This window comes from Micropterus salmoides, unplaced genomic scaffold (genome assembly GCF_014851395.1).
Source record: "Micropterus salmoides isolate LMB-PRFRI ecotype aquatic unplaced genomic scaffold, ASM1485139v1 Ms_hic_scaffold_14, whole genome shotgun sequence".
Taxonomy (NCBI): Eukaryota; Metazoa; Chordata; class Actinopteri; order Centrarchiformes; family Centrarchidae; genus Micropterus; species Micropterus salmoides.
Window position 1 is genome coordinate 11808017 of NW_024040485.1, and position 13026 is coordinate 11821042.

The 13026-nt window shown below is 40.9% G+C and overlaps 1 protein-coding gene across 4 annotated transcripts; it reads left to right on the top strand.

The window, feature by feature from the left end:
- The first annotated feature begins 2401 nt into the window (after window positions 1-2401).
- On the top strand, window positions 2402-10406 carry adcyap1b (adenylate cyclase activating polypeptide 1b). 4 transcript variants are annotated; one of them, XM_038717676.1, is made up of 5 exons: window positions 2403-2421; window positions 5022-5126; window positions 6086-6220; window positions 6565-6669; window positions 7298-10406. In XM_038717676.1, the coding sequence occupies exons 2-5, from the start codon at window positions 5023-5025 to the stop codon at window positions 7479-7481; spliced, it is 528 nt and encodes a 175-aa protein (XP_038573604.1). In that variant the 5' UTR covers window positions 2403-2421; window position 5022; the 3' UTR covers window positions 7482-10406. The 4 variants fall into 4 exon arrangements, with proteins under 4 accessions (XP_038573606.1, XP_038573604.1, XP_038573605.1 ...); XM_038717677.1 differs by lacking the exon at window positions 2403-2421 and adding an exon at window positions 4243-4610; XM_038717678.1 differs by lacking the exon at window positions 6565-6669 and having other exon boundaries at window positions 2402-2421.
- Window positions 10407-13026: the final 2620 nt, after the last annotated feature.

The window sequence follows — 13026 nt, forward strand, 5'->3', positions numbered from 1 at the left end:
CGATTCAACCAAAGACTGCCCCCCTTTTTTTCTTCGAATATTTTTTATGTAGGCTATGTGATTGAAAGACACAAAGATTCACAAGAAAGTCTGAAAAAAGCATTATCATTTTGCGTAGCAGAAACCCGTTGTCTCCAAGCGCGTTCTTATCTGCTGACCCCCAGATTTAACTTCCATACTCGTATGAGAGTGTCCAGAACTCCAGTTTGGGAACAATTAAATAACATAAACGACCGTCACCATGAATGATTACATCCCTTTAGTTACTGCTGTCCTGCTTAGGGCTGCAACTAACGATTATTTTAATTATGGATTAATCTGCAGATTTCTTTTTTTGAATAATCATTTGTTCTATAAAAAGGCAAAAAATGTCATCATATTTATTGTCTTTTATTTAAAGAACAGTCCAAAACAAAAAGAAAGTCAATTTACAAGCCCCGTACTATTTAACAGAGAAGCAATGATCACGTTGGAGAAGATAGGAGTGTATATTTTGTTATTTTAAAAATAGCTTAAAACGATTATCAAAATAGAACTTTTCTGTCGAATCGACTGATGTATCCGCTCTAGTATAAATTACTTTGTAAATGATAGGCTACTAGTGGCATAGTGAAGAAGAAAAAATCAGCCTTACACATATTAATTGAGGTTTTGAAAAAAAATATTTCCCTAAAATAATTCAGTAACACTTCAAATAACATCTTCAGAACTTGGATGTGTAAGGGAAATTCAGCCCTCTTTTTTTTCTTGCTCTGTTTGCTCGTTTGTCAAAGTTCATGCCGGCTTGTTTGATTATTTCCAATAACATTTGAACGTCACATCATATCCTATTGAATGGTTTTCCCTTGTGCCCAATATGGCCGACATCACTGGCTCAGATTGAGGAGAAAATCCATCATCTGGCTCACTACCAAATAGATAAAGCTGTTCTAATTTGTATCACTCAATTAAATGATGCAAATATATTTTTAAATTGTATAATTTAGACATAAAAAGCGATATTATATCATGCCGTTAAACCTTTGAAACTTATTCACAATGTGCAGACATCTGGCGCCCTCTAGGTTGTAAGAAGGGTTAACTGGGTCTACGTACTTAATTATAGGTTGGCCTGTACTTCACACACGGTGTGTAACAGCCTATTTAACTTCGTGTGGTATCAGCCCCACTACATTTCCAAAGGCAAAAACAGTGCGTCTGTATTTCAGCTATGGACAAAGATGTGAAAATAAAAGGGTTTTATCGAGAGGGGAGGGTCATGTTGATGTCGCATCTTAAACATTTTGTATCAGCAAAAACAATGACTACAATATACTACACTGTAAATTCAGTATGTAGCCTATGAGACCTTGCTGAGATTGTTTTGAAGTGATTCTGAAGTGCTTTGCTGACCCCTACTGACTCTGACTGCACTGTACGCGGGCGGCTCCGCAAGTTTCAATTGGGGGCCCTCTCCTACAAGTCGGCCCCTGTGGGAAACAGGAAACACACACACACACACACACACACACACACACACACACCTTAACCCTTACGTTATGGGGACTTGCATTTTGTCCCCAACTTGAAGGTGAGTCCTCACTATGTGACTGTGTAATCAGATTAATGTCCCCACAACATGAGTAATATTAGCCTACATGTCCACACACTAACACAAAGGGGGAGAACAAATCCTAGTGAGTCTTTTTCACTAAATGTGCATTTGCCATAAATTCAGCTGTTTTGTGTTTCCACAGACTTCTAAAACGTTTGCCTAATTTTATAACCTATGTGATAAAATACATTAACCTCTAGGTTCAGCCTAGCCTACTACTTTTTACCAGAGATTTTAACTGTAGGCCTATAGGTTTAGTGAATATTACTTGTGCAGGTGTCAGGTTAGATTATTTGATCCCAGATAAATATTTATATATTTATATTAACAATAATGCTCAAGTAAAACATGTATGCCTGTTGTTTGTAGGCTAACAAAACATACATGGGCTACTGCTGGTTGAAAGTTTTGGCAGGATAATTTAATTATTTGAGACCCTTTGAAGCAGGTGTGGCGAGAAGATTGTAGCCTGCATCGGTGGTTATCAACCTGGGGCTCGAGACCTCTCCAAGGGGTCACGAGATAAGTCTGAGGGGTCACGGACGATTTAAAATGTCTAAAATGGAAAAGGAAATACATATTAAAATGTCTATTGTAGGTTATTTCATTATGTTTCTGTGTTATTAAGGCATTTTAAATCTTCTGTACAATTTCTGCTGTGCAATTTTAATTAAATTTAATAGATGTTTCCCCAATATATATATATATGTTTTTTTCTTGTGAAAGAGGCCTTCTTTTCTCCTCAGATCTCTTAAATGGAACCATCAGAATCAACCTTCAGTCTCAATAGCCTACTGCTTCATTTTCATGGTTCACAACCAAAATAGGTAGGAACTACTCTACTTTGATAAACCCTTGTTAATTCCACATAATACTATGAAAAAAAACGGACCCAAACGTTTTCCCTTTGCTAGTCTTATTTTTGTCCAAACAAAAACCTGTGCTAGAATGATTTGAAAGAATAACAGTGGATTCTAAACAGAGATTATCGTGTTAGGTGAATAACAAGCATAACGACAAATAGGCTAATTAATTTGCTCTGCTGCGAAAACTTGGGCCATGGCTGTCAGCCTCACTACGATCAAATGAGAGAGAAATGACTCTTCTTTTCCCTTTTCCCTCTCTGTCTGTGCACGGACGATGATGACTGAAGAGCAAGTTTCTGTCCTCCCCTCATGGTGGCGCCGTTTGCCCAGGCTACTGAGCTGCGTGTGACTGTAACAGGCCTAATGTTAGAAGTCTGCTCCCGTTAACGCATATGGGGGGTTTAAGTTGTGCTCTTCATAGGAATCACGCCCCGCTAAGAAGAAGTTGTGGATTGGACCCTGCGGGCAGTGACTGGCTCTGTTCGTCATATTGCGTCAGAGTAAACAAAACGCTGACGTGAATCTCTCTCCTCTTTGTCAAACTCTTCAATTGGTCGGTGAGCTATAGGTGTGATTCAGTGATGTACGGTGCGCTGACCTCCAGTTGGTGATAATTACAAGGCCCCGTACAGGACTCCGGCGTTGGATTTTTACACAGGCGTCAACCCTCTAAATTAAAAGTTTCATAACTTGCGTCCTACACACTCTGCTGTAAGCCATTATCATATGTCATGAATATGAAGGCCAAGTTTATACTTTGCTGCAATTTTATTTGACTGTAGGCTATTATTAGCAAATAATAAGCAGAATATTACAGAGCTTGAAGAGGTTCGACTTACTGCCAAAACAATTACCAAATTAGGCTTCATCAGCCCAGATTTGGTGGAAAGAATTAGGCCTGACTGCATCTTGGTTAATTGCCACATATATAACAGTATTACACGCCGTATCCGTTTTTTCCCTTCACGTTTAAACACATCAATCAGCGCATTGCATGTGCATAAAGCATTGCATGTCCATGAAGCCACGTAGGCTGGTAGCTCTCTGAACCGGCATCCTGCGTCACAAGCCCCTGTTCAAATCAGATTACGTGCCTCGTTCATTTAAACAATCCAACGGACAGGCCGAGGCATTACAGTGCTGTCATTGCAAGGTCCATTAAAAGCCACCCCTCGATATCCAGTGAACAATTACTGGAAATGATTAGGAAAAGTTTCTGTTCATATACAGTTTTAGAGGATTCATTTCAGGACCGGACAGCTCCCGACTCCCCAGAGACCTTGAACTTGGTCAGCGGAAGCCTGATTCCCCCCCCCCCCTCAGTCAAAACCATCCAGTCACACGAAACCACCACCATCACCGCCACCACCAGCAAAGATAGGCCTGCATGATCATTTCCCAGCTCGGTCATAATCATAAAAGCCTAATTGGATTTATTGAAGGGGGTTGGGGTGGGGGTGAGGGGATTGATTTGTATTGGCTGTCACATCGTCCTGTGCAAAAGTTCACAAATTCATGTATGCATTGACGACTAGTGCTGTATTTTTTTGTTTGTTTGTTTTTTTATAAAGAAGAAGAAAGTTTGACAATAAACTTCCATCTTTGGGGGGGGGGCTGACGGATGCATCGATGAGGAAGGAACTGTACTTTTATATTCCGGGAGGCAGACTTGATGACGTCTATAGCATCCTTAATGTGACTTATTGGAGGGAGGAGGGGGAGGGGGGCAAGGCTTGCGATACACAGATAAAAATCCAAGGCAATCACAGCACAGGACAAAAGTTTAGAGCAACGATATGTAGACGAACATACAGCGCACTTTCCCACCGACTTTTTGTTTGCCTCTGCGACTGGTTTGAATCCTACTTATTGTATAAGAGTGAGATAGGCTGCACTGAGGGGAACATAAGGAGACGACGAAGGCGCTTCAGCCGGGAAAGAAGTGCCGTGAGAAAGAAGCCGTTTCTCTCGCTCTCTCTGTCTATTTCTCTCTCTCTCCCCCCCTCTCTCTCTCTCTCTCTCAAACACATACACACACACACACACACACCCACCCACACACACACACACACACACCACCACCACTACCACCACAGCCGCGCCCGGATCACATCCTACAGCACAGCGCTCTCCCTGCTTCCCTGCCATAGGTATGTGCTTTATCTGCGGATTGTCTTGAAACTCGGAGAAATTCATTGATGGAGTGCGAGATAAAGTAAAGGAAATTCGTCTTTTTCGTTTTTCTTTTTTTTTTTCTTTCCTGCACTGCACGGAGATCAGTTGTTTTTAATTACTTTGGCGCTGCATGCAAAGGATTCGTTGTCAATGCCACAGTTAAACTTTTACGAAATGGGACGAATAAAAACAGACAGAAACCTTTTTGGTTTGAGCAAACGGACGCTGTTCTAATTTAAACAAGTGTATATTCGATGCAGCTTTGTAGTTTATGAGAAGAGAAGTTGCACAGCGTGTACATTTGACAGAGCAAAGAGCGAGCATGTTGATTCTATAGGAGTGACTAACCTGTTTAATGTTACGTCTGTTTTTCATTTTTCTAACAGCATGGCCAGTTCGAGTAAAGCGACTTTAATCTTGCTCATCTACGGAATCTTAATGCACTACAGCGTCTTCTGCACACCTATCGGACTAAGTTACCCTAAGATTAGGTAGGTGAATTTCATTTTTATGCATCTTTATAACATGATGATGTTGGTATTTTGTAATTAATTAATTGTAAAAGCTAGTGCACATCAGTTTTGTTCAATGATGATGTTGCGTTGTGATTAATGATAAAGTCTTTGAAGATTTGGATGTGGGCACTTTTATTTCAAATAAGTGTGCGTAATTGCGCACAATTTTAAATCACTTAACTGGCAGGAATCACATAAGGAAAAACCGTAATTTCAACATTCAAAAATGCAAGTCTTATGAAAAAAATAGCAATGGAAATTGCGTAGAGGTATCTGTCCGGTGGGACGGTTCACAGAACTCCCCTTATTAAAAATGAGAGTGCAGTCAGTGCAATGGATAGCCCTTTGGGATGACGGTGAACTGGCGTCACCAAAGAGAGGCGAGGCAAAACGAATAGGAGAGCTCTATCCATTTAAGATTTATTCTTTTTGTTTTTTTCTTTGAAAAGCATATCCATAATTTGGGCGTGGTTCTTATCGATTCTAATTTTTCTCTGCTAATTGCAGCATTCTTTTAATAAAATCCTGGCACCACGCCTACACTAAATGTGAGCATTTTCACACCCATTGTTTCGATCTGTAAATAATTAATGAGGCTGTATGCTATAGCAGGAGAGCAGCGACATCAAGTTGGAATTAAAGACAGATTTTCCCGATAAAAATAAATATTTTAAAGAAAGAAAAAATAAAGCAACACACATTTAACACATTTTAATCCATTACATTTTTTGGTCAAATTTAAATAATTCGTTTTCTGGTTTTAATTTAAATAAACCTTCAGGTATTCAATTTATTTCGTTTTCATCCCTTATTTCTAATGCATTTAACCTCCCACTGATTTTGGAAAAACAGATGCAGACATGTTGGCATTTTTTCACTCCTGCGTCCCACTTGTGCACAGATCAGATTTGTGACGAGTGTTCTCCCTTTTGCAGACTTGACAACGACGCCTTCGATGAGGATGGGAATTCATTATCCGACATGGGTTTTGATAGCGATCAGATTGCTATACGAAGCCCACCGTCCTTGAACGACGACGCGTACACCCTATACTATCCACCAGAGAAGAGGTAAATGTGCTTTCGCATCACAGCTTAAAGCCTCGGTCTGGAGTCCATTTAATGACTTTCTTTGCTGTTTGCGATAATGTTTGCTTGCTTTGTTTCCCCCCAGAGTTTCTCATGTTATTTGTTCAGTGTTATTTTCATACAGAGTAGCCTAAAATGTTGGTTCCAATACTGTAAATAATCAAGGTATAAAAGGTCGACAGAGACGGAAGGATAGCCTGTGCAAAAAGGCTACGAGGATTGGAAATAATTGCACCTGGTGGGGACATTTTAGGCTACTTTTGATCATTTTGTCTGCGCTTTTTCGTCACTGATGATCTATGTGTTTTGGCGTTTTATCATCTCAGACCAGAAAGGCATGCTGAGGAAGAATTAGATAGAGCCTTGAGGGACATCCTGGGTCAGTTAACAGCGAGACATTATCTGCATTCTCTGATGACAATTCGTGCAGGGTAAGGGCATTTCTTATAAGCGTTCACCTGCAGTCATCATTTTGTTGTGTTTCTCCGCTACACAAGTCCAGGCTGCTGCATCACTGTCTGTCACTTCATGTGCGTGTTTTCTGATGATTTGTTTTTATCTCTCTCTCTCTCTATATATATATATAAAAAAACGTCTAGACATTTTCATGACACCTTTTTGTTTATGTGTTTTTTTTTGTGGCGTGGTACTGCGTTCATGATTGCTCCCTTAGGAATGAGGGTCAGTTTTCTCTGAGACTGAAATACACTACGATTTGTATGTGATTAATCCATACATTGATTTGGTTTGCCCACTAATGAAAAACCATGCGTCAGAATATGCAATGGGGCTGCAAATGAATCATTTATAACTTTTCTAAAACGCTTTAGCCACTGTTTCTTTTACACTGTCTTGCTTGCCGCCTTTTTTTTCAAACGAAAAAATATATATAATAAGGATGAAAGGCCCATAAATGCATTATTAACGATTGTAGGCAACTTTGCGTCATGATGAAGAGAGTATCAACGCTAAGATGTCAAATCAAAAAGAGCATAAATCTGTTGAGAGGCTGCAAGTTAACTAATGTTGTGGGGGTTTTTTTTTTGTTTTTTTTTTCAGTGACGACAACAGCATGGAGGAAGAGTCAGAGCCCTTATCCAAAAGACATTCAGATGGGATCTTCACCGACAGCTACAGTCGCTATAGAAAGCAGATGGCCGTGCAGAAATACCTGGCAGCGGTTCTGGGAAGAAGGTACAGACAGAGAGTTAGGAACAAAGGACGCCGACTTGCCTATTTGTAGCGTTGTTAAAGCGCCCAAACTGCCCTCCTGTGTATATACATCCAGTCGTTAAATCAAAGTCATTCAGATATATCTGACCAACCAGTGGATTGCGCCTGTGTTCTTTCAACATGTATTTATGTATGAAGTAAAGCCATTAAAATGAATATTTTAATAATAATATCGTTTTTTTTCTTTTTGTACAAAAGCACTTGATACCGCACAGTTAGTATACTTTGTGGACCAATATTTTATTTTCATGTTAAGATGTTGAAAACAAAACAAAATGACAAAAAAAAAAAGAAGAATTCAGAAAAAAAGATTATTGTGCACCTTCAACGTAATGCGCTTGAAATCTTTAAAGGTCATCTACATATGCAGAAAATAAATAGATTTTAAAAAGACAATCAAAGTATTGAATGTTATACTTATTTTTGTAACCAACGTTCTATTTTTTTAGTGTTGTTTTTTTTCCAAACAGGCCCAAAGAAGCAGTGAGCATGCTATGTGAGGCATATCCGGCTTATCCTAAATGATATATGTTGCCCTTGTCCAGCCTTCTCCTGGCTCCCTTAATGGGAGCTCTGTGGGTTTGTATAGCTTGCTGCCCCTCCAGGGGAATTCAGATGGCTTCTGTTATGCGGCCTCTCATTCGATGGATAACTGATTGACTTACACAGTCATTCATGGAACTAGTGGTAAAATCCAACCCAAAGGAATTTAAGAAATTGAATTGCAGGCTTTTGCAAGGGCATTGTCGCCTTTACTAAAGATAAAGGAAGCACTCAAGTTGCTGTTAACAGTATGCGGCAAACACTGCTTGCTCACTTGCCTCAAAGTAATTTACTGTAGGAGATAAATCATGCTCAGTAGGACTGTGTGAAGAATGTTCCATATGTGTGTATTATGTAAGGTACAGAAATGACACAGTGCACATATTCATCTCAGTGTTGTCTGCATTCAGTCAACAGAATTATTTGGAAGAATGTGCTTCAACTGTTGATTTTATTTGAGCAGCACTAAAAATATTCAGAATGGACCCAGAACATATAGGATGCAGGAAATTTGCATTTTGACAAGAGGTGGAGAGGAAAGGTAGCATCTGAGTTACAGTTAGGAATATTTAACGCTCATTTCTTATTTATTGGTGCATGTGGAAACGGACACCTTGCTAATTTTGCTTAGAAACTGCATGCCATAGTGCTTTTTTTGATTGTGCTATTTGGAAGGGGGCTGCGCTAAGCCTATTTCAGCACCACTCCCCCCCAACCTCCCCGAGATGTGTTTGAAATGTGAACAAGGAGGGTTGGAGGTGGTGGAAACCACTACTGCACTGACTTGTTGAATTTTTACCTCCCTTGCTGCTGTCATTGTGGATATCATAACAGAAGACACTGGACCCCCCTTTTTGCTGATTGCCATTGTCCTGGTAGTGGTTTTTTAGAGATTATTTTGCTTCTATAGATCGCCGTGCTAAATTGTTGATTTGACAGTGCTGTGATTCATCGTAAAGACAAAGCTGATCTGTGTTAGATGTCTACAGGGGGAATGTGCAGTGAGGATGTGATAAAGAGATGAGGAGAGTGTTACGCGAGAGAGAAAGGTATGCATGGATAGGATGAAAGAGCAGGAGACAAAGAGAGATAGTGTGTGTGAGGGAGAGAAAGCAAAGTAGGCTGTTACATAAGAGACAGGTTATGGCACCCACAAGTCTGAGAAAGCTTGTCACACCCGAATACAGGAAGAAACAAGAGGTGAGAGCACCGCAGCTGCCGCCTCTCCTCACCTGCCAGAGTGAGATCAGGGTCAATGCCCTTCACTTTGGTATCAGCTGAGGGATTAAGAGTATATGAGTGAAGCCGGACGAGGCCACTCTGAGTTTCCCTCTCGGACTACAATGGAGGTGAATGAAATCCAGCCCTCCAGCAGAAGGATCTTCCCAGTGACTTTTATTAGGGAGTTATATTGCGCATCTATTCAATATTATGCAAATGCAGCTTTATGCACCCATGCAATCCAATCAGTGGCCTGTGCCCCCCGCTTCACCCCCAAAGAAACTATCAATACACTCTTTCTTCAATTTGACTTTATCCTACAGGCTTTGTGTGTGTGTGTGTGTGTGTGTGTGTGTGTGTGTGTGTGTGTGTGTGTGTGGATGTGGATGTTTGCAGTTGTGTTTATACGCGAGTGTGTGTGCATTTCATGTTTGTTTGCGTGAATGAGTGACTGAACGCGCATGTGGAGGTGGAAACAGCTTTTGGCTTTGGTGCCTTGCTTCAACGTGAGAAAAAAAAACAATTAAAAATTTGCCACAAGTGACAGATGGCAATTTCAGTGGCCCTACAATGCTGCAGTCCATTAGCTTACACTGAAACTTCCTTTTACTCTGTTTAATCGCTCGGCTTAGTCTGCCCCAAGAGTAGTAGAATTAGGCTTTTCTTTAAAGCATGGCCAATGATTCATTGAGTAAAAAAAAAAAAGAAAAAAAATAGTAGAATGTAAATGTTGATGGAACAGGCAATGTGTGTGTGTGCATGAGTTTGGGGTGTTCAGTGTCTGTGAGAGTTGTGAACAATGACCAGTGTTTGTTACTGTTGATTATGAGGTGTTGTTGATTATGTTGATATTGGTCGGTAAATTATTAATCAGAAAATAGCCCCAACATATTATCTACATGTGCATCACTATCTAGAATAAAGGGATTTCAGAACATGACAGAGATGTTGTGCAGATCATAGAAAATGCCTGTTGTTGATATTTCTGAAAGCGCCAAACGCCTTACTTCAATGTTTAATCTCTATCTATCTGAAAACGATGTGTTTTAAAAGTGAACCTTAGTACAAGTGACATCATTATACACACAGGAGTCCTCATATGGGGTTTTACGTTTCTCAATGTTATGAAAGTGTTGTAAGATTTGTATGAATAAATTTTTGTAAACAACAACATTTTCTAATCAATGTCTAATCTTTGAAATACATCATATGTATATATTTGGGTTGTGAAACAAAGAAAGTGCAGCAAAGCTGGAGAGCTATAGTTTTAGCCTGCAGTCTTTTGTCTTCAATACATTAGAATCAAACTTACAAATCTACATTTAAAAGTAGAGTTTACATCATCACCAAGGGCCACATACTGCATTTGTCCGAGCAGAGATTGTCCCCTGAAACAAAAACAAACCACATTAAAAGTCACATTAAAAAAAACAAAGTGGAAAATTCCCCAGCATGCACAGCACCAACTCTACTGGTGGGTTCTGCATTGCCTGAAGTCCTATCAAGTTCAATTTATCTTTCCAATGCCAAATCAACAGAAATGAAACAGAAAATCTGAGAGACTTAAATGATGCATTGTGCAGAACTGGTCCAATCTATCAGCAAAAGGAATTAACATTGCACCATGAGCAAAAAGCAAAGTGAGGTGCATTTGGTGTCTTTTTTCATTGATCATTCCTCACATACATTTCCAGGTGGTTTTAGAATTTCAAAATACGAAACAAAGTGAATGAAAAGGGAGAAAAAGGTTGAATACATCCTAAGTAAATGCAGCATCCAACATCTCCAAGGAGATCGCCAAGATAAGCTACGACCCTGGATTGAGCAGCAGAGCGCAGAGAGCTTCCCTTGTCCAGGAACAGCCACGCCTTTCTCTTCACTCCATCCTTGGCCTTGGAAGTGCAGCTGTGTCCCGTGGGAGAGGAGGATGGGTGTGGCAAAGGAGTATGTTTGTGATCTGATCCTCATCAGCCAGCATGAGTGTGTGTGTGTGTGTGTGTGTGTGTGTGTGTGTGTGTGTGTGTGAGCACATGCACCAGAGCTCAACTAACCCAATCAGAGAAATGTTGCATGGCAACGGTCCACAAAGGGAAACGGTTATGTATATGCATGTGTCAAGTGTGTTTGTATGTGTGGAAAGGGAATGAGAGAGACTGCATGTCGGTTTGTGGGCATGTCTATGAGACACTTGCAGATCCTGTAATAACACCAACAGTCACTGGCACGGTCGAGCACAGGTGGTAAATATGATTAATGAAATTCAACGAAATGAATTAGCCACAGGGAACTGCCACACACACATTCTGAGACACATCCTTGTTTCTTCCCCGAGGACGTCGATTCATGGGAGTTGCCCTGTTGCTATGAGAAGTCTGACAGATTGTCGATTGTCAGGGTTTGAGCTACCTGTGTAATATATAGGACGTCTCCATTCCTTATTTATCCCTCCCTCCCTTCCCTCCCCGTTTCTTTCTCTTCAGCTGTCAAGAAGAAAAGCAGGCTTAGTCCCCCTGACAAGAAGAGATTCCTATATTTCTCCTGTGACATATTTTACAAAAGATGCACGGAGCAAGTGAGTCAGAAGAAATGAAAAAAAAAAAAAATTGTATTCAGAAATAAATTGGATATGGATGTGATATGGATATGATATTCACACCCTAATACGCCTACAAGTGAATATTGAGACAAATGCTCCAATTTGTTTGCGCAGCAGAAGGCTTCACATGAGGGGCCACCCTGAACCAATTTGTACATAATGTACGCTAATGCCTGAATCAATAACAATAGCTCCTCCTTCCTCGTAGCCCTGCATCACTCCACTTCTTATCTTCCCATTAGTGTCTTCGAGCTGTTTTACAATTGATCTTAATTTTTTAAGAGAGTTGTGTCCCAGGCTTGTTCTGTTGGCGAGAATGGAAGATCTCCTAAAATTACAACTGCAAAATCTGCCTGGCTCACACTCAACAGAGTTTGGAATCATACACAGCTTTTAATAATCTTCCCTCTGCCCCACTATGCCTCTCTGCCTCCAGACACATCTTAATTATGTATAAGGTGTTAGAGGGGGAAGGGGAGGTTGTGTTCAGGGCTTTTCCAGTGGGGATACCCATACTGCCCCCCTCCCACCCCCCCAGCACTACTGCCACACCCAGTCTTCTTTGTCACCATGTGTATGATGAGTGCGTGAAGCCATGAGTGTGTATGCATGTGTTATGCCGATTTACTGCTTGTATGATTAACATTTCTGCCTCTCCTTCATTTCGGCATCTCTCTTGCATGTCAAGGTTAAGAATATATTCACAAGAGAGGCCCAGACATGGCAATGATGCAATCATACACACCTCACACCCCTTCTTCCCTACCCCCACCCCTTGCATTTCACCTCCTGAATAATTCAGTGGTCAGGTTTGGGGGGACGGTCTGGTCATGCCAGCAATGAAACTCATGACCATGGCAGCCCCAAAGCCCCCAGTCCCCCCCTCCCTTAAATCCCATCTTGTGGCGGGCTCTGTCACATCCAGCATTAAGCAGGAGGCGCTCTGCGGTGAACAGCAGCCCCTCTGGGAGCAGCGTGAGGGAGAGAGACAGTGGGGGAAGAAAACGGGAGATGTGGGTGAGGGTTTGCAGACATGGACCACTGATCAAGAGTTGCTTCTGTCTTAGAGGGAAACACTTTACCTGTGCTGCTTGGGTAATCATGGGTAACCAGAACTATCCATCATTTATCACAAGGCGCAACAGCCAGGAAGGAAAATGACCATCTGAAATGTAATTTTTTTTCAGCTACTGTA